At 30.1% G+C, this 27,307-nt stretch overlaps 5 protein-coding genes and 1 pseudogene across 6 annotated transcripts in view; 1 reads left to right on the top strand and 5 right to left on the bottom strand.

The window, feature by feature from the left end:
* Window positions 1-4,156: 4,156 nt before the first annotated feature.
* LOC102595223 (TMV resistance protein N-like) lies at window positions 4,157-25,724 on the bottom strand. Its single transcript, XM_015309517.1, has 6 exons — window positions 25,246-25,724; window positions 8,575-8,747; window positions 7,323-8,445; window positions 6,810-7,157; window positions 5,567-6,535; window positions 4,157-4,726 (listed from the first exon to the last, which is right to left on the bottom strand). Exons 1-6 carry the CDS (start codon window positions 25,438-25,440, stop codon window positions 4,214-4,216), a joined length of 3,321 nt encoding a protein of 1,106 aa, XP_015165003.1. The 5' UTR covers window positions 25,441-25,724; the 3' UTR covers window positions 4,157-4,213.
* On the bottom strand, window positions 8,756-11,088 carry LOC107060940 (TMV resistance protein N-like). The gene is made up of 2 exons (XM_015309519.1): window positions 10,468-11,088; window positions 8,756-8,987 (listed from the first exon to the last, which is right to left on the bottom strand). The coding sequence occupies exons 1-2, from the start codon at window positions 11,028-11,030 to the stop codon at window positions 8,948-8,950; spliced, it is 603 nt and encodes a 200-aa protein (XP_015165005.1). The 5' UTR covers window positions 11,031-11,088; the 3' UTR covers window positions 8,756-8,947.
* On the bottom strand, window positions 11,783-12,804 carry LOC102599818 (germin-like protein subfamily 1 member 13; annotated as a pseudogene).
* Window positions 16,859-20,205, bottom strand: LOC102600154 (putative germin-like protein 2-1). Of its 2 annotated transcripts, XM_015309518.1 has the most exons (3): window positions 20,016-20,205; window positions 19,513-19,935; window positions 16,859-17,122 (listed from the first exon to the last, which is right to left on the bottom strand). In XM_015309518.1, the coding sequence occupies exons 1-3, from the start codon at window positions 20,137-20,139 to the stop codon at window positions 16,983-16,985; spliced, it is 687 nt and encodes a 228-aa protein (XP_015165004.1). In that variant the 5' UTR covers window positions 20,140-20,205; the 3' UTR covers window positions 16,859-16,982.
* On the top strand, window positions 23,681-24,761 carry LOC102600489 (putative germin-like protein 2-1). The gene is made up of 2 exons (XM_006349206.2): window positions 23,681-23,881; window positions 23,994-24,761. Exons 1-2 carry the CDS (start codon window positions 23,758-23,760, stop codon window positions 24,554-24,556), a joined length of 687 nt encoding a protein of 228 aa, XP_006349268.1. The 5' UTR covers window positions 23,681-23,757; the 3' UTR covers window positions 24,557-24,761.
* A 685-nt stretch (window positions 25,725-26,409) lies between the features above and the next one.
* Window positions 26,410-27,307, bottom strand: part of LOC102594887 (germin-like protein subfamily 1 member 13) — a 2,209-nt gene continuing 1,311 nt past the window's right edge. The window contains exon 3 of the mRNA XM_015309520.1: window positions 26,410-26,764. Coding sequence (XP_015165006.1) covers window positions 26,410-26,764 — 355 coding nt within the window. The remainder of the gene's footprint in view (window positions 26,765-27,307) is intronic.

Below are 27,307 nucleotides of genomic sequence, written 5' to 3'. Positions count from 1 at the left end.
GTAGGGGTGAGGGTGGGTAAAAAAATTGAATTTAAAAACAAGCTTTAAATTATTTTTTTTTTAGGGGGTTGGTTGGGGGGCTGGTTTGAGGGTAGAGACAAAATAAATTGATTTTTTCAACAAAAAAGTAATTGTAGTTTGAAGAGAGTTTTGGAAAATGTTTTCCTTAAGTTTTGAAGGGAAGTCATTTTCCTTAAATTTGAGGAAAATGAGTTGATTTGAAAAATATTTTCCAAAACATTTAACCCAACCAAACATGAGAAAATTGGAAAACATTTTTCGAAAAATGTTTTCCTTCATACCAAACACACCCATAATCCAAAGTCCAAACTAAAAACAATAGAGTAATATGCAAAGTACTAGTAATTGTAATTAAAGAGTATATGTTCTCTTTTATTTCGTCACTTTTGTTTGATACTTCTATGGTCATGAATATAATTGGTAACATTGTATCTTAGGTTCATGATAACAAAGGAACTTGCCAATTTACATATCATCTTGATAATTAGTCCGGGTTAATATTGATAAAAAAAAAGGCTAGTAAAACATCTGCTTTAGGACTCTAAAATTTTGAGGTCTCAAAAAATTTTAATATTTAATTTAAGTTCACTTGAAAAAACATTACAAAATAAATAAATAAAAACTATCTACTTATTATAAAAAATATTTTAGAATTTTAAATTAAACAATTCAAATATTCATATTAATATATAAAGTTTTTACCTCGACAACCAACGTAACTATTACAAACAAATGTAATTAATACAAGTGTTGTTGTGAACGCAAACAAATATAATTAATACAACAATTGTTGAAAACGTAGCCAATGTGCTTAAACATGCAATCTTAAGGAATTTTTGCAACCCCTTAATCACTAAACTAAACTTTTAACTTGTGTCAAGACGTGTCAATACTTTTATATATATTTATTAAACCAAAATTTGATCTCTATATACAATGTAATTTTTCAACAAAAGAATGTCATATAATTCTCCGATGAAATGGTGTTGCTTGACACCCATAGGCCAAGGATGAATCCGCCCTAAATAGAGATGTAGACTTAATAATAATTGTGATCACCTTGGTATGATTTTCATGAATGATTTCATTGTTCAAAATAAACTTCTTATATTTATGTATTCATTAGGTTTATTGATTTCAGAAATACAACACATAGTCGCTGAAATATCTTTTTATTGTTATATTGAAATAATTAAATTTTACCCAGAGCAGTCAGAAAATGCAAATGAACACTATTCATCATTAAAATTTTATATTGTATACACATATCAAAATTTATGAAATATCAATACATACTTTCAATTTAATTTGTCTCAAGTCACATATTCTCTTCACAAAATTTGTGGGTCCACTACTCCACTAACATTTTTTTAAAATTCCTTTTTTATTCTTCAATTTTTACCCGTCTCCCCCCTCTCCATCACAATTTATATTATATTACTTAATTATTTTTAAATTATCATATTAAATATAAAAAGATAATTTTAAATTAAATTATTTCGGGGTAGACCAAATAATAAAGTATGTTGCATAAATTAAGAAAGAATGAATACTTATAAATTATTAAATTTAATTGAAACTTTAATTTAGATATTTATTTTTATTAAATATAAAATACTATTTCAAACAGGTTTTTATCAAAAAGAAAATATAATAAAACATTATGTGCAATTATACATATATTATTGTGTTTTTCATTCCCTCCTAAGTATGTTATTAGGAGGTTTAAACCATTTTTTTAAATAACAGAGTTAGTTTTTTCTATAATTTTATAAGTGAATCAGGAGAACTAACTAAGATTTGAACTTTTGATTAGGATTTTCACATATTTTCCATCAAAACACAAGAAATTTAATATTCATTAAAATCAAATATCAAAAAATAACTTTAGATTGAAGTAAAAATCGATAAATTAATGTTGCTTTTTCTTGAATGTGTGATACATGTTCAATAAAAAAATTGACCCATCTCTTATAAAAATTATTATTTCAGTTTATATAATTTATCATGTATTTTTATAACTCAAAGCAATCAAAGTGAAGAATTCTTTTGTAGACGAATTATATTTGGTGGAAATTATTCGTGCTAAGTAAAATTACTATTTCAGTTTATATAATCGATAAATTAATGTTGCATAGTGCTTTCTATGTTTTATAATTGGGCTGCAAATTGTAGTTTCTATTTGACAGCAACTTTCTGCATCAGATACTAAATTTTAATTGTTCTACTTTTTATTATGTGTTCATAACTAAATAGTTCAGAGATAAATATGTGGATCATTACTCATAGATATTGCATCTGGTGTCCTTAATTCTCCATGCATTTACTTTATTATATTTTGAATCGTCGATTATCAATGCGTGATTTTTTTTTAATGTTATTAGAAAGCCGCCTTGTGGCCCACCGAAGTGAGAGTAACAAATACAGTATTGACTGAGTAATTGAATTCTAAAACATTAACAGGTGAAGAAGATCTAATTGTATTGCTTTAATATATTTTGTTTTCCATTATTATAGTACTACTACTCTTAAACTGCACAAGTAGGGATATTATGTTCTACATCATGCAAATGAATAAAATTTATATTATTGAGGCCAAGATACATATATATATGTCCATATATATACAACAATCATCTCTATAATCATTTATCCAAATATTCTTTAGTTTCTATAACAAATTGCTATTATATATAAAGAATGTATAACATAACATAACATGAAAGTCGATTTTAATTAAAACTTTTTTTTTTTAACAACAATGTAGATTCTATTTCAAAGCAAAAGGTTACAGAGGAGGACCAAACCTTACCTCATACAAGAGTATCTAGAATGGTAGGCCATTCTTACAATTTTAGCTTCCAAAAATAAAGCAAAAGAGGAAGATTGTTCCTAGTACAGTAAGGTTTCCAAAAAAAAGTCTAGTATAGAATACCTAGTACCATTCAAGAAGAGCTCAACCAGGGTCGAAGATAAAAGTGTTTTTCCTTAATCTGATTCTAAAGTTTGGACGAGCTTCTTCATCATTCTTCATAGTGACTATTATAGTAAAATGTTATTATTATAAAAATGGGTGATTGTTCATTGTATATAGCTATATTTCTCAATTATTACTCCTGTAATTTAAATTGCAATGACAGTTTTTTTTATATAAATATGAATGGTGTTGGTTAAAAAATAACAAACTTTCTTCTCGCGTGCAAATTCCAACGTAGTGATCAGTACTTAAATATACTTTTATATAGTTTTTAGAAAGAAAAAAAAAACAGATTCGTACGAAAAATGAGAGAAGATCAATCATCATATACTTGGAACACACAATAGGAGGGTGGAGACAGTAAACAAATCTATGTTTTTTTCAATGTTTAAAATCAACCATATACCAATTTTGCTCCATTAATTGGATTTCATAACTTGGACAATATTCAAGAGAACCACAATTTCTATAGATTTTTTATTTTTTAATAAAATGGAACAAAGATCAATAAAGACTTGCCTCAAACTTTTGTCCCTGTTCTAGGCACTAGAAACGGAACCCTCGGCACAAATTTCACTCCAAGTCCAAATTTATAGTTTTTTTTTTATAAAAAAAATTACTACAAAATCATCCTTTACTATTTTTCTCAAATTATGATTTAATTAAATATATAAAGAATTAATATCGATAGAATTTCTTTTTTCTTGTGTAATTGTAAAAGGACTCCTGAAATATATGATATGCATAATGAAAATATAGATGATTTTTTTTTTGTTGGTATTTTTACTTAGTATTATTCTTCTCCTTGTTCCTAATTACTTCTCCACTTTTGAATTAATACACCTATTAAGAAAACAATAATTGACATAGTGAGTTTACCATTTTACCCCTCTTAATTATGATATGGATGAATTAAAAATTTAAAATTTTCCAAAAAGTTCTACCTTTTTCAAAATTAATTAATTGAGGGTATAATAAATAATTTTTTTTGTCATTTCTTGATTTGTCAAATTGGACAAGTAAAAAAAAATTGAATAAGTAATTACGGACAAAGGAGTATCGTCTTAATTACGACAATAAATACATATATAATACATTTCGAACACAGTTTTAATATAGTAACATACATAAACTAATTTATATATTTAAATAAATAAATAAAAACAGAACAATTATGATACTATATTATAGGCATAATATTTGTACAAGAATTGTTCAAGTGCAAATGTAATAAGTACGTTCTTCATCACTAAAATCGTTCCTCAATATGTCTTCAAATGGGTCGTTACTCTCATAATTCTCTATTTGTTCATCAATGTAGAAAATTTTAACACCAAGCTCTTTAAATTCAGCAAATTGTGGAGACCCCATAACTTCAATAATATCTCCTTGTTCAAACAAATTATTGACTTTCCAGTAACTTAACCACATAATTCCAGTTTGATCATCTTCTGGAAGGCCAAACCAAGCAGGATACAGAGCCCAGTTCAAATCTTTTGTCTGATTTCGTAACCAAATTGCTGGTCCGTCGTACAAGCCAACGTTGGTGTATGGTTCTGGACATTTGTATACAAAGCAAATGCTCAATCCATTGATTGTTCTGTGGCTATTGAGATTGTTTGGTAGGGTGCAATAGACTTCTGCTGCATCTGTGAACTTGTAGCTGAACCAATTGGGTACGCTTTCGCCAGGCAAAAATGTTGAGAAAACACCACGGTGGTACAATATCTGAAACATAATAGTATAATTATGTAATAGGTAATGGAGTTTGTCTAATAGATTAAATTTTTAGATAAGACTGATCATACGATTCAACATATCAGAGCAGGTACGACTCATGAGGTCTTGAGTTCAAATTAATCTCATTACCAAACAAAATTAATATAAAACATTTTTATGTTTTTGACCTGTGAAAAAGATTGAGGCTAGCACCATCATACATGAGGAAGTGTTGAAACAAAACTCATACTACTATTTATTTTGAGTTATTTACGAGTTACTACTCGATATGAGCATTTTTTTTTGTCTCAATTTATGTGTTATTTTTCGTTTTTCTTGATTCAAATTATATAAACTTTGACCAACATATTGACGTGAGAAGAATTGTAACTTATATTAGTTATAATATAGTTTTTTGAATTTCCATATTTTAATTTTAAAATATTAAATTGATATATCTGATCCAATTTATCTTCAAATATTAGTCAAATAAACTTTCGAGAAGCGAAAAGTGCCACACAAATTGAGATTAAGTAGTTATTAATATCAATAACTAGCTTAGATAGTGCTCCCTTCGTTTCAATTTGTTTGTTTGATTTTGATTTGACATGGAGTTTAAGGATAAAGAAAAGCTTTTGAATCTTAAACTATATATACCAAAATGTACTTTAATTTTGTGGTCTTAAAGTCATGTGAAAAAAAAAATTGAAGTTAAAGAGTTGTCAAAAAAAGAAATAGCCATTTTTCTTGAAACAATTTTTTAAAAAAATAAAAAGCAAGACAAACAAATTGAAACGAGAGGAACATGAATTAATTAATGAATGTAAAAAGAGGATAGGAGAGACAAACCTGTGGAGGTAACTTCTTAGGTGATAATGAAAATAAACTTGTTATGTCATCTTGTACAAAACCTGGATATTCATTTCTAAGTCTTTCAGCATTATACACACGACCAAATACAAGAGAAACCATAGTACTTTTCATTATAGTTTCCAAATTTGAAATTCCCATGTTGTTGGCAAGCACTTGAGGATCAACATTTTCCAATGGCTCTAACTTGAACACACCTTCAACTTCAACAAGATTTATACAATTTATATAACCTTCTACTGGATGCCCTTTAGCACAAGAACCTACTTTCTCCAATGATATACATCCATCAGCATTTACATCCGTTACATTTGATGGTACCCCTTCGAGGTACTTGATCTTTGTACAATACGCGATGTTAAGAGTTTTTAGCCTCGTAAGATTCTTGATACTATCTGGTAAATCGTTAATTGGATTTCCTCCCAAATCTAGCCAGTGTAGTAAGGTCATAATGCCTAAATCAACCTTGTTAAAAGCATCTGGAGATAAATTGCATTTTGCAATGTTTAACACATGTAAGGACTTAGGAAAATGAATTTTAGGAGATAATAATGGGCCACTTCCTTTCCAGGCCCAAGCCCATAAAGATGAATACCATGTTTGGGCCTCCAAATTGATCATTGAGATCCCATCAGCATAAAGTTCCTTTAGTGATGTTAATTTATCAAGCTCTGTTGGTAAATATACAATGTTTGAGCAGCCTGAGATGTTAAGTGTCTCAAGAGATTTTAACTCACAAATGCTATCTGGAAGACTCTTTAACTTTTGGCAATCTTTAAGGCTCAAAATCATGAGTTTTTGTAGACATCCGATGGTGTTATGAACATTGATTAACTTGGTACAATGTTCGAGTATCAACTTTTCAAGATTGGGAAGGCCTGAGAAATCCGGTGTTGTGATGAGCTCATAGGAGTGGCTCAAATCTAGTATCTCTAGGTATTGGAGAAACTAATACATCAAAACAAAGAAAATAAAGTGATTTGTTAGATATGAGTCGTAGTATGTAGAGTGTCAAATTTAGCCCATAAAATATAATTCACCTATACATACATTGGATAAGATCCATGTAAGCCAATTTGAAAGATTAGACCAATTCAATTAGAGGCTTATGTAGCCCAAAGTGATGCAATGATTCAACTCATTTTAACGTTAATCCACCTAATCCGTCCTTTTGACATCCCAGTGAGGAGGAAAGAAAATGAATATATAGACAATTAATTACCTTATATCCATTCCAAAGCTGTTTCAAGCTGCTGTATCGCATATCGATAGAAACAACATTTTCCATTGGAAACTCATTTGGTATACACTCCTCTGGGAATCCACTCCAACATAGCCATCTCAATCCCTTTGGAAAATTCTTGTAACTTCCATTCACTTGAACTTTGTTGAATTGGAGAAATTTAAGCTTGTGCATTTTCTCAAAGGCATCAGTTCTCACATGATCTTGTAAACTAAAATTGCCCAATTTTGAACTCCAAGCTGTGAAAAAGCCAATTTGACTTTGTCTCAATGGTATTAAGGGAATCATACGCATGTCAAGTACCATCCCTTGCACTGCCTCTGTTCCCTAATAGAAATCGCAAAAGACAAATGTGAGTCATTTGTATAACAGTAATGGTATATATGAGCTACTTTTATAATGAAAATATATCAGCTCTAAATAACAAAGTTGATTTCCCTAGTAAAAGTTGACAAAATTTTTCAAATAATTAGAACATGGTTAATTACTTACTGTTTTTCCTCTTAGAACATTGTAAGAATCTGTGTGATGCCAAAGCCTACTACGTTTTCCAGAATCCACAGTTGCTTCTCTACGAACAATATCTCTTCCCATATCACGTACTAATTGATGCATTCTTATATCATTTACATATTCATCAATTGTCACTAAACTTCTATCAATCAGATTTTGTATCCCCACTAATGTGTAAAAATCACATTTATCAAGTATTCTAACTACAAAATCTTTTTTCATCCCCACAAAGAAACAACAAAGATGAAGGAACAAATTCTGATCATGATCATCTTCCAATAACTCATAACTCAATCTCAATTTGTCAACAATTTTATTTGTGGGAATTTCTCTCAACTTTTCTATAGCACTTCTCCATACATTTTTTGATTTTCCAGCCAACGAAGAACCGATAACTTGAAGAGCTAATGGAAGTCCTCTACACCATTCAATCACTTCCTCTAAGTACTCTTTGTAATAATCTTTGCTTATTTGATTGTTTTCATGACCAAATGCATGAAAATTGAAGAGCTCATTTGCTTCAATTGTGTATAAAATTCCAACTTCATGTACCTCATGGACTAATTGAGGTCTTAATAAACTTTTGTGCCTAGTTGTTACAATTATTTTACTTCCAAAACCAAACCAATCTTTCATGTCAAATATAGCTTCAACCAAATCAGGCTCATCAACATCATCAAGAACAAGAAGAACTTTTCGATAACATAAAGCATTTCTTATCTTGATGATTCCTTCATCAACACTTGATATTTTTACCTTTTCATTCTTTCGAAGGATAGAAAGAAGTTGCTTTTGTAAAGTGATGAGACCATTAGGGAGTTTTGAAGTTTCTCTTATGTTTGCTAAGAAACAACTAATTTCAAAATATCCAAAGTTTAAATTGTAAACAAATTTGGCAAGTGTTGTTTTTCCAATTCCACCAATACCACAAACTAGAAGTACTTCAATATTGGAATTGTTCGATACATCAGTTTGAACCCAAGAATTAATGGGCCTGGCTCTACGATGTATTCCAATTGAACAAGAAGCAATATATAAGGCTGGACGACTTAATCTTGTGCTGATAACGTTAATGATCTTCTTGATGAAAGTGGATTCATGTCTGAAAAATCAAGATCACTCCTTAAGATTTGAGATTTATAATCTTGAATATAAGACAGGTTACCCTGCTATAACAAATAAAGATGTAAAAATTTGTTACACTGACGATACATGAATAAAGATAACTTACTGATTTTCAAGGACCATTCCTGCCAAATCAGCAGCTTGGCTTAGTGCATCTTTCCATTTCTTTAACTTGTCCTCCCAATACTCTTTTTCATTATTTTCATGTACTCTTTCACACTTGAATTTTTCTTCATGTCTATTTAATGCTTCTCCAAAACTTCCCTTGTGCTTCCTTAGATTTGGAAGGATCAACATGGTAGAAAATAGGCAATATCATACATGCAAACTTCATTTTTTTTTCAAGAATGGAAACAAGTTGATCCAAGCACCAACTAGAAGATGCATAATTTTGTGAGAATACAATTATACACATCTTTGATTCTTGTATTGCTTTAGACAACTCTGAATTAATGTCTTCTTCTCTTCTTGATTCATTATCACCACCTTCGAACGTGCGAAATCCTGCTTGATTTAAAGCTGTAGAGAGGTGATTTGTGAAATTTTTACCAGTGTCTTCTCTTTTGAAACTCAAAAACACATCATATGACTTTCCGTAAGTATTGGATGATTGATCATAAGCTAATTGTCTGGTGGCCATTGAACATAGTTCACTTATGTTAGCCATCCATTAGTAGTAATAAATTGTATAGTAGGAGCTAGAATATAAGTTACAAAAATTGAGGTTGAGGGCAGTGGATCGAGGTCGGGGTCAGTTGGCCGGAGATGCTGTTGCTCTCCTCGCCGGCTGCTGATGTTGATTGCTTGGAGCTCGCTGGCCGGAGCAGTTCTCGCCGGTGAGAAGAGACGGGAGGGAGCAAGGAGAAAAGAGATGAGAAGAGGTGGGCGGCGGGAGCAAGGAGAGAAGAGATGAGTTTGGTCTTTTTTAGGTCAAAAATAGGAAGGTTAGGTAGATTTAATTTGAGCCATTGGATTAGTTAAGATGAGTGGCTAGGATTTGATCTAGGATTCACTTAAAGGATGGACGGTTAAGATTTAAACTAATGTTTCAAGATTTGGACAAAAAGGGTTATAATTGCAATGAATGAATGGCTAAAATTGATATAAGAGGCTATAATTGAAAAACAAAATTGGATTGAGGTGGCTAGAATTGCAATGAATTGAATAAGGAAAAAGCTAAAATTGAAAGGAATGGAGTAGATTAGAATGGGCTAAAAATTAAATGATTTCGAGAAAAATTAAAGAAATGCTATTCAATTAAAATACTACAAATATTATAACATTTTATATAATAAAAATCACTTAAATTTTAATATTTGAATAAATAATTATTCCGAGTTTTACTTATAATTTTAAAAATATTTACGATAATTTTATAAAGCATGCAAACTAAATATATAATTTTTAGACAAAATCGATTAAAAATTTAAACTCGGAATATTTAAAAAAAACACGTATTTAACCAAATAGCACTTTCGAAAGGGTTATAGGACTGTCAAAATTGGGTGTCAACATACCGACATCGTGAAGTCGATATTATCTAATAAAATAATTATTTAAATATACCGACCTATTTAGATCGGTATTTATTAATTTATTTTAATATAAACTCACCTTTTGAGGTTGATTTTATTAATTAAAATTACATATACATATACATACATACATACATACATATATATATCTATACAGGCCAAACACATATACAGTCCCTCAAACTTGCCCTCATTTTTCATTTTGGCACTCCAACTTAGCTTTGTTCCATTTTAACCCTTAAACTCCATTTTTTCTGTATCATTTAAACACTTATACTAATTTTTATGATTTGTTTTTATTTATGTTCTTCAATTGCAATTTCTTATTTTAAAAAAATAGATGTGTGCCTGTTAATTAAAAAAAATTAAACATTCGCGAACGAACATAAATTTGTTACCCTGCTATAACAAATAAAGATGTAAAAATTTGTTACACTGACGATACATGAATAAAGATAACTTACTGATTTTCAAGGACCATTCCTGCCAAATCAGCAGCTTGGCTTAGTGCATCTTTCCATTTCTTTAACTTGTCCTCCCAATACTCTTTTTCAGTATTTTCATGTACTCTTTCACACTTGAATTTTTCTTCATGTCTATTTAATGCTTCTCCAAAACTTCCCTTGTGCTTCCTTAGATTGGAAGGATCAACATGGTAGAAAATAGGCAATATCATACATGCAAACTTCATTTTTTTTTCAAGAATGGAAACAAGTTGATCCAAGCACCAACTAGAAGATGCATAATTTTGTGAGAATACAATTATACACATCTTTGAATCTTGTATTGCTTTAGACAACTCTGAATTAATGTCTTCTTCTCTTCTTGATTTATTATCATCACCACCTTCGAACGTGCGAAATCCGGCTTGATTTAAAGCTGTAGACAGGTGATTTGTGAAATTTTTACCAGTGTCTTCTCTTTTGAAACTCAAAAACACATCATATGACTTTCCGTAAGTATTGGATGATTGATCATAAGCTAATTGTCTGGTGGCCATTGAACATAGTTCACTTATGTTAGCCATCCATTAGTAGTAATAAATTGTATAGTAGGAGCTAGAATATAAGTTACAAAAGTTGAGGTTGAGGACTTTAGATTAGCTAAAGTTGAGATATTTACAAATATATCCCGAACTATCGAGAATGGTAGTATATATAAAGGGCATATATGCTCTAGTTTTTGGATGACAGGGGTACCAATGTCCCAAAAGTATGACGGAGGGTATCTGCATACCATTTACGATAATTCAGGGGTATATTTGTCTTTTTTCCCCTATATATATGATGAAAAAAATCTTTATATCGAGATCCAATTCCAGCTCGTACGAGATTTTAAATATTATTTCAGAGTTGTGACTCGTTCGAAATTTCTGATTAAGAATGAAAGGATGGTACTAGTTGAATCATTTCTATTCCTAATGGCTGAAAAGGCTTTTGTCATAGGATGGTGGAGATTGGAGAATATATTCCTTACATGGAAAGTAATACAAATGAATATATTCACTTATTATATATTGGATTCACACATTCTTTAATTATTTGTATACCATTCAAGGTTCATATATATGTGGCTGAAATGAGATAATTATTCCACTTGGTCATGAGCAGTGGTGACGATACTTTTTGTGTAGGTCGAAATCAAAATTACTTTTTATATGCTTTGAAGATCGATGGAACTTCCCTCCCATAGTGGAGATTAGAGAATATATATAGCAAGTTCAATATCACTATTAGAAAACAAGAAATTAGAGAGTAACGAGGGATAAAGAATGAAACATCACAAACAACAAACTTATTTTTATTCCATATAACAAACCACATAACATATATCCTCATCCAATGTACGTACGTCACACTAAAATGGAGAGGAAATCAAACCAGTTGACATGATCAATACTTATTTTTGTGACAAAACCAAAGCAATTCACAAAAACCATAACTATTTGTAGATCATGTATTTTTTTAAATAAAAGTTTTAGTTGTTATCCCACCAGAATTTTGATTGGAGGTAATCAATACCTTTCTTATCAATTTGGAATGCTTTTGCAAGAACATCATCACTGATGGGTGGGTCTGATCCAAATACTGCATTTGCAATGGTGATGACTCCTGGATTTTGACTACTAAGTCCAGCAAATGCAACAGTCTTAGTCTTTCCTGGGTTGAATTGAAAATGAATGAGACCTATTGGGAAGACAAACACATCTCCAGGATGTAGAATTTTGGTAAAGAGCTTGTTCTTCATATTTGGACCAGGGGTTTTGATAGGACAAAACCACATAGAGTGTTCCCTCAAGGACAACAAGAAACTCAGTTCCTCTAGGATGCGTGTGCGGCGGATTGAGACCGTACGGTGCATAATCAATACGAGCTAAAGAATGCCTAGAGTGTTCAATCCTGGTAAGTTGTTGACGTTTTACAGGAGTTACTGCAGATCCAACATTATTTGAAGTATTTCCAGGCATATTCAGACCCGATTTAAAGAAATCCTCCGCCACAACAAGCTTTGGATCCTTGCAAAATTTTCCGTTCACAAAAACTGCAAAAAAGAAATAGGTTTTAATTAGATAAAAGTCAACAAATTAATATAGAATTTTTTTTAAAAATATGATAAAAATAGTGTAGATCATGTTTGTGATTTGGTAATTTACCAGCATTCTTAGAGTCATCAACAGCAACACAAAAATCCTGAAGAGGGCTAGGATCAGATGCAAGGCTCCTTGAAGGTAATAGAGCCATTATGGCAATGGCTATTATTAAAGACTTGAAAGCCATTGCTACTTATGAAATGATGTTTTCTTTAGTTGGTTTTTGACAAACATAATAAGAAAAAACCTCCTATTTATAGATGATTATTTGTGTGAATTGGTCCTTAATTTCCTTTAAACAAATACATTAAACTTTGGTTTACCAAGTCATCAACAGTAAACATTTTTAAACACTTGTTTATTAATTGAAGCTTCCTTCAACAACTACAAAAAACCAAATCGTATTTACCTACGTACGTTGAGAAATTATTTGATACTTCCTTTGTCCCGATTATGTGACACATTTCGTTTTTTGAGAGTCAAATAATTTAAATTTGATCGATAATTTGCTCATGAAATCTTCAAATTTTTTAGCTAGGTACTTGTCGATCTAATTGTGGAAAGGACGAGAAAAGAAAATCCCCTTAAAGACATTAAAGAACTTTTTCTAGTAAAAAATCACGTAAAAAATTACTACAATATTATCATGTAAATATTTTTATACTATCCTTATAAGTTATAACTTAACCCAATGTAACAAGCTATCTACCTTATCTTAGTTTTTACTAACTATTGAATGTAAAGTTCGAAATCGATCACATTTTATTCAATCTTGGTCAAGACCACCAACAGATGCAGTGCAACAGATAAGGTTGTTCTTTTCTTAATCAGAGTCTTGGATTTGAGTTCTCTGGGAATGAAAAACTCTTTGGTAGGGAGTGTTTCTCTCAGAATGAGATTTTACGCGATGCAAATCTAAATTAATCAAACTCTAATACAAATATCAGATACTGGATTGAAAAAAATAAAATATTAGGGTGTTACAACATTAATGAAACAACCTATTTCTTAGGTGCCAGCCTTGATGACTTAATTTTTTCCACTTACTTAGTACCAACTTGTATTGTCTTAGTCATGAGATATTGATCATCAGGAACAGGAACTGGCAATGGCCGCCGGAACTTTCCCATTGCTGCTGGAAACACTTCACCTTTTAGGATGTTTATTGCGACAAAATAGCTTTTAGCGGTAATAAATATGCACATTAGTAAAGAGTGTAAAAACCTTTATCGTCATTAGTTGATTATCATTGGATTCAATGTTGCTATAGGTTTTAGGAATATTTACAAAAAAAATGTTAATTGCTTCAAAAAATATACTACCCCGTCCACTTTTAATTATCACGGTTTCCTTTTTTAGAGTCAAACTATAACAACTTTATAGTACTTTTCATAAATTTTTTGAATACCTAAATTTTTTGTTTAAAATATTCGATTAATGTAATCAAATTTAACTTTAAAAATTAGTCAAATTGACTTTCGAAAAGCATTACATGACAAATAAAAGTGGACGAAGGGAGTATTTAACAATAATTAAGATATTATTGTTACCAATCATTTTTGATGTAGTGGTTGTAATAAATAATGTGTACAATAATATGTTGATTTTAATTACTCTAAAATCTTCATTGGTAGTAGCATTAAACTACTGTACTAATTAAGTTTAAAGTATATTTAAGTACTGATCACTACGTTGGAATTTGCACGCGAGAAGAAAGTTCGTTATTTTTTTACTTACACCATTCATATTAAGGGAAAATGCATAAGTACCCCAGCCTATGCCCGAAATCCCAGAGACACACCTAACCTTTACTAAGGTCCTATTACCCCCCGAACTTATTTTATATGTAAAATTCTACCCCTTTTTGACCTACGTGGCACTATCTTGTGGGCCCAGCGTACGTTGACAAATTTTTCAAGGATAGTGCCACGTAGGCCGAAAAGGGGTAGAATATTATAGATAAATTAAGTTCGGGGGGGGGGGGGGAGGGGTAATAGGACCTTAGTAAAGGTTAGGTGTGTCTCTGGAATTTCGGGCATAGGCTAAGGGGGTACTTATGCATTTTCCCTTCATATTTATAAAAAAACTGTCATTGCAATTTAAATTACAGGAGTAATAATTGAGAAATATAGCTATATACAATGAACAATCACCCCTTTTTATAATAATAAAACATTTTATTATAATAGTCAAGTTTTAATTAAAATCGACTTTCATTTTATGTTATGTTATACATTCTTTATATATAATAGCAATTTGTTATAGCAACTAAAGAATATTTGGATAAATGATTATAGAGATGATTGTAGTATATATATGGACATATATATATGTATCTTGGCCTCAATAGTATAAATTTTATACCTTTGCATGATGTAGAACATAATATCCCTACTTGTGCAGTTTAAGAGTAGTAGTACTATAATAATGGAAAACAAAATATATTAAAGAAATACAATTAGATCTTCTTCACCTGCTAATGTTTTAGAATTCAATTACTCAGTCAATACTGTATTTGTTACTCTCACTTCGGTGGGCCACGAGGCGTCTTTCTAATAACATTAAAAAAAAACACGATCACGCATTGATAATCGACGATTCAAAATATAATCAAGTAAATGCATGGAGAATTAAGGACACCAGATGCAATATCTATGAGTAATGATCCACATATTTATTAATTCAATTTGACATTTAAAATTAATCTAATTTTGGCTAAATTGTTATACTGCGGTTTTCAAAAGTCAATTTGACTAATTTCAAAGTTAAATTAGATTACATTAATTCGATATTTTAAACAAAAAAATTAGATATTCAAAAACTATACGGAAAGTATCATAAATTGCAATTTTTTACATATCAATATAATTAAAAAAAATACATGATAAATTGTTAATTAAAGTTCTTATTGTTTGACACTAAAAAAAGAAACCATAACAACTAAAAAGGAACGGATGGAGTAAAAATTTCTTAAGAATTGAGCACTACTAAATAGAAATAGTACTTTCTCCATCTCATATTAGTTACTATTTACTTTTTTCTTTACATGTTCCTTAAGAAATCATAGAAATAAAATTATTAATTTTATTATTTTACCCTTTATCCACTCCTTTGAAAAAGAATTTTTTTGGAACTTTCAAAATTTATTTAGTCTTTCAAATAATATTAATTGTAGGGTTAACGTGAGAAAACTTTAATTAATTTTGTCTTGATTTGATAAATGGACCAGTAATACGGAATAATTATTAATTTATAGTAATTAGATGAATAACTAATATTATGAGATGGAGATAATAATAATAAAAATATTATTTTGTCTCAAATTTTTAGTTTTACAATTATTGTATATAGAATAATTTTTTTTATAAAGCGATACTTATCTTAAGACGAAGAGATCGTTTGTTAATTACCATTACCAATATGACTTTGGCATCTTCACCTAGCACTGTATCCGACCATAGCAGGACTTTTGTGTTGCTATTAATGACTCTAAAGCAACCGATAAATTCTTAATTGTTGTTTTCTTCTGTATTAAATTATTATCTGTCATATTTTTATAAGAAAGTTATCTTCATTATTTATTGTTTAGAAATTTAAGATAAAATTAATTATTTTCTTTTTATTTTATCTTTTCTAATTGCTATTTTTGAATACTATAAATACCTCAATTATAAGGATTTTATGATTATTCAAATATCAATCTAGGATAAAATAATAAAAATTTTAAAAAAAACCCTCCTAATTAATATTTCTTAAGGGTGTGTAAAAGGATATCACAGAAGATATTTTGAGATAGAGAAAGTACTCAAGTTTTATTCGTTTTAAATGTACTTATTTCAAGTTTTTCAAAATTTATATTATGTTTTGTTTATTCTCTAAGTACTTTTTATTTTCTTTGGTATGTAAATATTATATTGTTTTGATTATACAGTTTTTGTTAATTGAAAAATTTGCAAGAATTCATAACTTGTCAATGCTGATGATTTCTTCAGACCAAGCCTAAATAAGCTAGGAAATACGTCAAATGAACTTGAATCATCAATACGTATCTGTTATGAACATCAATAATTTACCATAAGCTTAACATTCTTGACATTTCTTTAGCTCGTATTGATTTTGCACGATGTGATCTTAATTCACGTCATACATATCCTAGAGGAACTAAGATTCTTGTTGTTCCTAAGGAAAGACTCATTGTTCTTTATTATAACAACAAACAATAAAGGTAATTTTATTATAATAAAACAATAACATAACAAGCTTAGTACATCTAATACAGATCAAGTAAAATCAGTCAACATGACTGGATAATCTTGAAGTTTACTAACGATTACAAATAAAAACCACACAAATTAATAATTATAGCACCATAGTTTGGGTTATACTAATTTAGTTGTTATCCCACCAGAATTGTGATTGGAGATAATCCACAACTTTCTTATCAACTTGGAATGCTTTAGCGAGGATTTCGTCATTGATTGGTGGGTCTGAGCCAAATACTGCATTTGCAATAGTGATGACTCCTGGATTTTCTCTGAATAATTGTTCGGTGCCCAACAGTGAAACAAGAGTAGTTGAACCCATTCCAAGCTGAGTCAAATACTCAATACATAGGTGATATTATCGCATTATGGTCACAGAGACAGATTTAAGATTTAAATTTTAATTGGTTCAACATCTAAGATTTTCGGGTTCAAATTCAATATTTGTTGAGATTTTATAAAAATAATAATCATAACTCTGTGTCAAAAGTTATGAGTTCAGATGAATCCATAGTCGAAAGGCGATTGTGGCAAAATATATTAACAGTAATAAGGAAATTGTTAAATTAAGAGAAGTTTGAATTGGTAAAATGTTTCCTTTCCCTTTAAACTTTAATCATAATTTTCTCATCTCAAAGCATATAAACTATTGAGGGATATATTATTGATCCTTTTATCTTTAATTTCTGATTTTCCAATTTTGACTTTGTTACTTTGTTTTGTTGAATCATTTATATTTGTTAATTTGGCAGAGTGAAATATGAGATAAGAGGGATTATAATAATAAAGATAATTACCTTTTAATTTTTTCCTAATACTGAGTACACTGAACATTTCCAATGGCCCTGGGGGATTAATCAGTCTGTGTAGTTGTTGAAGAAGGGTTCAGGATTTGGGTTTATTATAAACTAATAATCAAAGACTTGGTAATTAAGAAGCTACATTCATTGTTTATTTTGAGGGAGTTTCATTTGAGGAGTACTCATCTAGAAATTTCCCATGCAAATTAGCCTTTCACCTTCCAAGAAATAAAATTAAAGCAGCATCGTTTTAACTAACTCCATCCGTCTAAAAATAATAAATATCGATTTGGCTCATTTCACGTTCATTAAAAAAATATAAGATATGATTTTACCATGTTATTCCTATTTATTACTTCATTCGTTGTTTTTTGATTGTCATGTTGTGTTTTTCGAAAGTTAATTTGACTAATTTTCAAAGTTAAATTACATTACATTAATTTGATGTTTTAAACAAAAAATTTAGATATTCAAAAACTATACAAAAAGTACCATAAATTGCAATCTTTCGCATATCAATATGATAAAAAAAAATACATTGTAAAATGTTAGCCAAAATTCTTATCGTTTGACACTAAAAAAGGAAACTATGACAACTAAAAAAGAAATAAAAATAAAATTATTAATTTATTAATTTACCCTTTATCCACTCCTTTGAAAAAGAAATTCTTGGAACTTATAAATTTATTTAGGCTTTCAAATAATATTAATTGTAGGGATAACATGAACTTTTTTTAATTAATATTGTCTTAATTTGGTAAATGGACAAGTAATTTGGAACAACTACTAATTTATAGTAATTAGGTGGATAATTAATATGGGATGGAGATAATAATTCTTAATATATATATAAACTATTATTAAGAGAGCTATAGATTAATTGTCTAGCTAATTATGACTTTGGCCCAGAAATTGTTTGTTAATTACCATTGCCAATATGGCTTTGGCATCTTCACCTAGCACTGCAGGACTTATGTGTTGCTATTAATGACTCTAGAGCAACCGGTAAATGCTTAATTATAAGATAATGTTATGATTATTCAAATATCAATAAAGGATAGAATAAGTTTCTTTTTTTTTTTAAAAAAAAAAACCTTTTAATTTTTTTTTTAAGGGTATGTAAAAGAGAAGATAATTTGAGATAGAGAAAGTACTCAAGTTTTATTCGTTTTAAATGTACTTATTTCAAGTTTTTCAAATTTATGTAATGTTTTGTTTATTCTCTTGGTACTTTTTTTTAATTCGGTATTTAGCTAACTATTGTTTTGATTATACAGTTTCCGTTAATTGAAAATTTTGCAAGAATTTCATAACTTGTCAAATGAATGACTTCTTCAGATCAGACCTAAACAAGTTGGAAAATACGTCAAATGAACTTGAATCATCAGTATCTGTCATGAACATCAACAATTTACCAGGAGCTTAACATTCTTGACATTTCTTTAGCTGATTTTGCACGATGTGGTCTCAATTTGCGTCTTACATATCCTAGAGGAATTAAGATTCTTGTTGTTCTTAAGGGAAGACTCATTGTTCTTTATTATAACAACAAACAATAAAAGGTAATTTTATTATAATAAAACAATAACTTATCATGCTTAGTACAGATCAAGTAAAATCAGTCAATATGACTGGATAATCTTGAAGTTTATTAACGATTACAAATAAAAACCACACAAATTAATAATTATAGCACCATAGTTTGGCTTATACTAATTTAGTTGTTATCCCACCAGAATTGTGATTGGAGATAATCCACAACTTTCTTATCAACTTGAAATGCTTTAGCGAGGATATCGTCATTGATTGGAGGGTCTGAGCCAAATACTGCATTTGCAATAGTGATGACTCCTGGATTTTGACTACTGAGTCCAGCAAATGCAACAGCCTTAGTTTTTCCCACGTTGAATTGAAAATGAATGAGACCTATTGGGAAAACAAACACATCTCCAGGATGTAGAATCTTGGTAAAGAGCTTGTTCTTCATGTTTGGACCCGGGTTTGAAAGGACAAAACCAACATAGAGTGTGCCCTCAAGGACCGTAAGAACCTCGGTTCCTCTAGGGTGTGTATGTGGTGGGTTGAGACCGTATGGTGCATAGTCAATACGAACTAATGAAATGCCCAGAGTGTTGAGCCCTGGTAAGTTGTTAACATTCACAGCAGTTACTGCAGATCCAACATTATTTGAAGTATTTCCAGCTACGTTTAAGCCTGATTTGAAGAAGTCATCAGCAGTGACAACCCTTGGATCTTTGCATACTTTTCCATTCACGAAAACTGCATAATAAGGAATTATAATTAGAACATACATAATAACACAACTAGCTAATGTTAATTAAAATTATGAATAAATTTACCAGTAGTCATGGAGTCATTAACAGCAACACAAAAATCTTGTAAAGGACTAGGATCAGATGCATGGCTTATTGAAGTAACCACAGCCAATATGGCAATGATTAATACAAAGGACTTAAGAGCCATCACTAATTAGGAACTCTAAAACAATCTAATTTATTGTTGTTGTCTTTGTTTATGTGATTAATATGATAAGTGAGGTATCCCTATTTATAGATAAAAGATTGTTTGAATTAGTCTTAAAAAGTTCCCTAATTACAAAATTTGAATTAGCTTCTGCGCAGTTACCAAGTCGTAAATGGTGGTAATATTTTAAACATTTGAGTTATGAAGTTGGGTCAACAACTATAAGGACTAATTAATTTTATAACTTAATGAGAAGTTAGAAACAGTTTATAACAACTGCATATAATATAATTAAAGAGATAATCATATTGGTGGAGGACTTATTCATTGAAATGGTCATGATCATAATGGATGAGGAAGAAAAAAAAAGTTGAGTATGATAGAAACTTTAACAATAAAAATAATAAGCAATTTATTTATGGCACCATCACAAGATACACCTTATTAACATCCAAACCTACGAGCTCGAATAAATCCGAATACACATGAAATCCCACGTCGGGGGATAAAACCCTTTCTAGAGGCCTTGTATTCAGAAATATTCGAACTCAAGACATCTGATTAAGGATAAAAAAGTACTTACCGTTGTTATTACATTTGGTAAGTTGGAAGCTATCGATTAATACCAAAGTGATCGTAAGTATTGTCAAGTCTACATCTCTAGGTACCATTTTTCTTTTTCTTGGAAAAGTGTTGCTAAAAGAATAAAAAATGATGGCAATCTTTTTGTTTCTTCCTGTTACTCCTCAAGTAATTTTCAAAGACTATTTTCAAGTCTTCGTAGTTGTTGTAGAAACCTTCACCATTTTGAAGTTTTGAAAAAATCACCATTTGATGACTTGCTAATTTTAGTTGTAGAAAGTCATTAAACTGACGATGTAACTTTCTTGTCCATATTGTGAATATAAATTAATCTCAATTTTGAATATATACTAAATTGAATGAGTTAAAATAAATTAAGTTAATAAATATGCCTATCATTAACCCGCACAAACTATTTTCATGGCCAATCTTTCGTGTATATATATATTCATCCGAAACTCATTTCTTAAAAAATTACTATTAGGTTTAATTTTTTTTATGTATCTAACACATAAATATTGCATCTGCTTAACTTCTTCGTGCATTTATTAAATTATTTATTATTTTTTTTTGTAAAAAATCATAATCGGTCACTCCCGTGTGATTATATTTGAAGCCGCCCACCAAAGTCAAAGTAAATATATATACTAGTATTGAGTAATTGAATACTAAAACATTAGCAGGTGAAGAAGATCTACGAAGGAAGACTTATATTGCTTTAATATATTTTGTTTTACAATTATGTGTTGGAAACAAGTTATTTATGGATTAATTATTTTTTCGGAATAACTTATTACGTTATGTATATGAGGCCAAGATACATATGTTTATACAGTCAACTCTTTCGGTAACAAAGTTGTTTGTTCAGTCTTTAGATATTTATTAATTGCTATAAGCCTATAACAAAATGTTATCTTCAAAAATATAACATAATATGAAAATCGTTATCCTAGTAAAACATTATTATCGATGATGATTGTTTCTTGCTACAGAGTGGTATTTCTCTCTTTATAAAATATATAGTTATTCTCAATTATTACTCCTTTTTAAAATTACAATGACAAGATTGGTGTTGTGGTTCAAAAATACGAAAATTTTAAGTTTTCATGTAATTTTAATCATATTGATATGAATGAACTTTCTTCTCGCATGCAAATTTCCATCGTAGTCATCAGTACTTAATAAATTTTAATTTTAATACTATAGTTTTAATAATAAAAATCAATGCAGTTGTTGATCAGATAATTTTAAAAGTTAACAACGAAATAAGATTTAGTTAGTTTCTGGTATATATTTATGTCGAAATCATGAAGATTTAGACTAAATCAACATATTATTTATTCGTCTGTCCAGTAGTATGCTTCTCAGATTCGGATCTATATAATAGTGTATGAGTTCCTCATAATCCAATAATATTTGTATATAATCTGTATTTATATTGAAAAAATTCATTAAACACTTGTAATTTGTAAATATGTGATTGTAAATCTAATTATATATTATTATTTATTAACTTTATATTATTAAGGAATTCATAAAGTTTAGATTCTAAATAATCCTCCTCGATACTTTTTTGTGCACATCGAGTATAGGTCACGATTTTTTCTTCTTCTTCTTCTTCTTTTTCCTTGGCAAGTTAGTACGTCACTGTCAAATTTTATATTACGGTCAAATTATGTTCTAGATCATGCAAAGAAACAAATTTTATATTATTGAGGTCAAGATACATATATATCTATACAATTAATCAATCATCTTTATATATGACAGACTTATTTATTTAGATATTTTTTGATTGCTATAACAAAATATTATATTATAAAGAACATATAATCTAATATAATACAAAAATCAATTATAAAGAAAGCATTGTTATTATAAAATGTTGTAGAGAGATATAACTGTAGAATAGTTATTCTCAGTTGTACAATATATGTACCAATGAAGATTTTAGAGTAATTATTCCTTAAATATTATTTATTTACATGTCTAATACAATGTGTTGGTGTATTATGCATTTTATGATTAAAATAAAATATTAAGTGCATAAGTTAGTGGTATAAATTGTGGTAGAAGATGACTATTGATTCTTGTAACTTATATGACCATTAGTTCTTGTAACTCTCATGGTCATTAGTTTCTTGTAACTCATATGACCATTAGTTTCTTGTAACTCATGTAACATCTATCACATTTATCTACCCACATTACTACCCCTCATTATACCTATTGATTACATGAAAGACTTCTTCACCTATAAAAATGGTGTTTCTTCCTTTCTGAAGTATCTCAAAAAGATGAGAAGTGTGAAGGAATATTGTAGTGTGTAATAGTGAAAGAGAGAGTTGAGACATAGAAAAAAATTCTAAGTGTTCAACTATATTCACTATATACGAGAGAGTATTTATACGTTGAAGGAAGGTGTGTTCTTATGTGGAGCTTTGGACTCTTCAACTAATCTGGAGTTACTTGAGTTGTACATGTTGTTGGGCTGTTGTATCCTGGAGGAGACAAGTCAAGAGTATTACTGCTGGTTCGGTGTAGATTATGCCACAGTGGGCTTGAATTTCTTTCGTGAGATATCCGTGCCTCAGCCTAAGATTTATTTATTCATTTTTGTCATTTTATTTTCAACTGTAATTTAAAGTATTTGTGGTAATTACAACAACACAATGCTTACCTCTAGTAGGTTACAATTTTTTGTTCTGTTTTTCCCTCTTGGCTAGTCAGTATGTTACGTCAAATCTTAATTTCAACGTAGGTACGTAAATAAGATTTGGTCTTTAATTTGTAGTTGTTGAAGGAAGCTTCAATAGTTTTTTGAAAAATTTACCATTATATTGATGACTTCGTATTCAAAAGCCTAATGTATCAATAAGTACTATTTATTTAAGGAAAATTGACGACCAATTCAAACTTAATAATCATCTATAAATACGAAGCTTTTTCTTATTAGGTTTGTCACAAATCAACAAAAAAACATCATTTGAATATATTGTTTCATAAGATAGTAAAGTAATTAAGTTTCTAGTAATAATGACTTTCAAGTCATTAGTATTAATCATTGCCATAATGGCTGTTTTATCTTCAATGAGCCATGCATCTGATCCTAGCCCTCTTCAGGATTTCTGTGTTGCTGTTGATGACTCCAAGAGTGCTGGTAAATTACTAAATTACATATATGATCATTGCTATTTTTATCAAGTTTTTAGATTTTCTTTTAATCCTTTTTTGTTAATTTTTATCTAATTAAAACTTCTTCCTTTTTGTAGTTTTCGTGAATGGAAAATTTTGCAAGAATCCAATGGATGTCACTGCTGATGACTTCTTTAGGCCGGGGCTAAACATGGCCGGAAATACTTCAAATCAACTTGGATCTGCTGTAACTGCAGTGAACGTCAACAACTTGGCAGGACTCAATACCCTGGGCATTTCCTTAGCTCGTATTGATTTTGCACCATACGGTCTCAACCCACCTCATACTCACCCCCGAGGAACTGAAGTTCTTGCCCTCTTTGAGGGTACACTCTACGTTGGATTTGTCCTTTCAAACCCTGGTCCAAATATGAAGAATAAGCTCTTTACCAAAATCCTACATCCTGGAGATGTGTTTGTTTTCCCAGTAGGTCTCATTCATTTTCAATTTAATGTGGGAAAGACTAATGCAGTTGCATTTGCTGGACTCAGTAGCCAAAATCCAGGAGTCATTATTATCGCAAATGCAGTATTTGGATCAGACCCACCAATCAATGACGATGTCCTCGCCAAAGCATTCCAAATTGAGAACAAAGTTGTGGATTACCTCCAATCACAATTCTGGTGGGATAACAACTAAACCGTTATTTTAAAAAAAAAATATATGATCTACAAATAATTATGGTTTTAATTTGTGAACCGCTTGTGTCACAAAATTACTAAATAAGTATTGATCATGTCGACGTGTTTAATTTCCTTTCCATTTTAGTGTGACGTATTGGATGCGGAAATCTGTTATGTGTGGTTTGTGTTACTGAATAAAAATAAGTTTATTGTTTGTGATACTTCACCCTGTTCCATTGTTTTGAGAGAAAAAAAACAAGGAAAGGCTACTTTATTTGTCAAAATCTATTGATTAATGAAGTTTAAAGTAGCAGCTAGACCACTAATTAAGCATTAAGGGACCTCATTAAACATATCTTAAGACAATATTTTTTTTATTTTCTGAATGCGTCTATTAATAATGATAATAATTATTGAAGGAATTATTTCACCTTAATAATAATTAATTGTCTTTATAGGAAGCTAGTTGGTAATAAACGAACAACAACAACAACAACAATAATAATATTTACATGAGCAACAAAAGTGAAATATATAGTAAAAATAATTAATACTAATTGAACAAGATTGTATCAATGAGTTTATAAGAAGATTACTATTATATTGGTGGATGTTTGTTGCGGATAAAAAGCAGTTATAGAGAGATAAAAGTATTTAAATAATCCTATTTAATGCTTCTCCAAAACTTCCCTTGTGCTTCCTTAGATTGGAAGGATCAACATGGTAGAAAATAGGCAATATCATACATGCAAACTTCATTTTGTATTCAAGAATGGAAACAAGTTGATCTAAGCACCAACTAGAAGATGCATAATTTTGTGAGAATACAATTATACACATCTTTGAATCTTGTATTGCTTTAGAAAACTCTGAATCAATGTCTTCTTCTTCTTGATTCATTATCACCACCTTCAAACGTGCGAAATTCTGCTTGATTTAAAGCTGTAGAGAGGTGATTTGTGAAATTTTTACCAGTGTCTTCACTTTTGAAACTCAAAAACACATCATATGACTTTCCATAAGTGTTGGATGATTGATCATATGCTATTTGTCTGGTGGCCATTGAACAAAGTTCACTTATGTTAGCCACCAATTAGTAGCAATAAATTGTATAGTAGGAGCTAGAATATAAGTTACAAAAATTGAGGTTGAGGACTTTAGATTAGCTAAAGTTGATATTTGATTATTATATATATGATGAAAAAAATCTTTATATCGAAATTCAATTTTAGCTCGTACGAGATTTTAAATATTATTTCAGAGTTGTAACCTGTTCGAAATTTCTGATTAATAATGAAAGTATTGATACCAAAGCTTTTCACTATACCTTTCGGTACTATAGTTGAATTATTTCTATTCCTAATGACTGAAAAGGCTTTGTCATAGGATGGTGGAGATTGGAGAATATATTCCTTACATGGAAAGTAATACAAATGAATATATTCACTTTTATATATATTCACTTAAAAATTAGATAATTATTCTACGTATTGGGGACGATACTTTTGTGTTGGTCGAAATCAAAATTACTTTTTATATGCTCTGAAGATCGATGGAACTTTAATTCCCTCCTATAGTGGAGATTAGAGAATATAGCAAGTACAATATCACTATTAGAAAACAAGAAATTAGCGAGTAACGGGGGATAAAGAATGAAATATCACAAACAACAAAATTATTTTTATTCCATATAACAAACCACATACTAACATATATCCTCACCCAATGTACGTACGTCACACTAAAATGGAGAGGAAATCAAACCAGTTGAAATGATCAATACTTATTTAATAATTTTTGTGACAAAAGCAAAGCAATTCACAAAAACCATAACTATTTGTAAATCATGTATTTTTTGAAATAAAAGTTTTAGTTGTTATCCCACCAGAATTGTGATTGGAGGTAATCAATATCTTTCTTTTCAACTTGGAATGCTTTTGTAAGAACATCATCATTGATGGGTGGGTCTGAGCCAAATACTGCATTTGCAATGGTGATGACTCCTGGATTTTGACTACTGAGTCCAGCAAATGCAACAGTCTTAGTCTTTCCTGGGTTGAATTGAAAATGAATGTGACCTATTAGGAAGACAAACACATCTCCGGGATGTAGAATTTTGGTAAAGAGCTTGTTCTTCATATTTGGACCAGGGTTTGATAGTACAAAACCAACATAGAGTGTTCCCTCAAGGACAACAAGAAACTCAGTTCCTCTAGGATGAATTCTCATCACTGAGGCCATACAAATTGAACATTCCAGAAGCTTCTAGAGACCGGCGCCTGTGTATGGCAATTGAGGTTGCTCCTGCTATAATTCAAGGGCCATCAGCAGAAATGTCTCGAGGAATAGTTAAACTGGCAGGAGATAATAACAGAATAATTGTGTGCACTGGTGGACCTGAAGATGGAGATTGTAACTGCACGTTTGTTGTGTTATCCATTGTTGACACCCAATTTTAACCCTCCACAATATAAAAAAAAAAAAAGACCCAAACCCAATTTCAGTCCATTCCTATACATACAACGTTCCAACAACACAACATTATACCAAACCGACCCCACCCACCCACTTATTTTCCAATTCAAAAAGCACCCAACAATATAATAATACAACATACACCAAACTGACCCCACCTCTTTTCCCTTTTAATTTCAACATAGCAACAGCAATACACCAAACAACAACATATACCCAACCCCACCCCTATACTTTGCTTCTTCTTCTCCACGTGAAAATCCCAGCAAATCCGGAAAATCCCACCAAATCG

This window comes from Solanum tuberosum, unplaced genomic scaffold, assembly GCF_000226075.1.
Source record: "Solanum tuberosum cultivar DM 1-3 516 R44 unplaced genomic scaffold, SolTub_3.0 scf00105, whole genome shotgun sequence".
Classification (NCBI taxonomy): Eukaryota; Viridiplantae; Streptophyta; class Magnoliopsida; order Solanales; family Solanaceae; genus Solanum; species Solanum tuberosum.
Note: the sequence above shows the minus strand (reverse complement) of the source record. Positions and strands in the feature narration are given on the sequence as shown.

Bases quoted from the DNA above. Each gene is read 5' to 3' on its own strand.
- LOC107060940 (XM_015309519.1), bottom strand. From the start codon at position 11,030: ATGGCTAACATAAGTGAACTATGTTCAATGGCCACCAGACAATTAGCT. The intron at 8,988-10,467 runs GTAAGTTATCTT...ACCTCTCTACAG, and splicing joins GGAATGGTCCTTGAAAATCA to CTTTAAATCAAGCAGGATTT.
- LOC102600154 (XM_015309518.1), bottom strand. From the start codon at position 20,139: ATGGCTCTTAAGTCCTTTGTATTAATCATTGCCATATTGGCTGTGGTT. The intron at 19,936-20,015 runs GTAAATTTATTC...CTTATTATGCAG, and splicing joins TAATGACTCCATGACTACTG to TTTTCGTGAATGGAAAAGTA. The intron at 17,123-19,512 runs ATCCAGGAGTCA...TATTCAGAGAAA, and splicing joins TGCTGGACTCAGTAGTCAAA to ATCCAGGAGTCATCACTATT.
- LOC102600489 (XM_006349206.2), top strand. From the start codon at position 23,758: ATGACTTTCAAGTCATTAGTATTAATCATTGCCATAATGGCTGTTTTA. The intron at 23,882-23,993 runs GTAAATTACTAA...TCCTTTTTGTAG, and splicing joins TGATGACTCCAAGAGTGCTG to TTTTCGTGAATGGAAAATTT.
- LOC102595223 (XM_015309517.1), bottom strand. From the start codon at position 25,440: ATGAATCAAGAAGAAGAAGACATTGATTCAGAGTTTTCTAAAGCAATA. The intron at 6,536-6,809 runs GTAATTAATTGT...TTGATGTATTAG, and splicing joins AGCTTTGGAATGGATATAAG to TTTCTCCAATACCTAGAGAT. The intron at 4,727-5,566 runs GTTTGTCTCTCC...ATTATGTTTCAG, and splicing joins CTAAGAAGTTACCTCCACAG to ATATTGTACCACCGTGGTGT.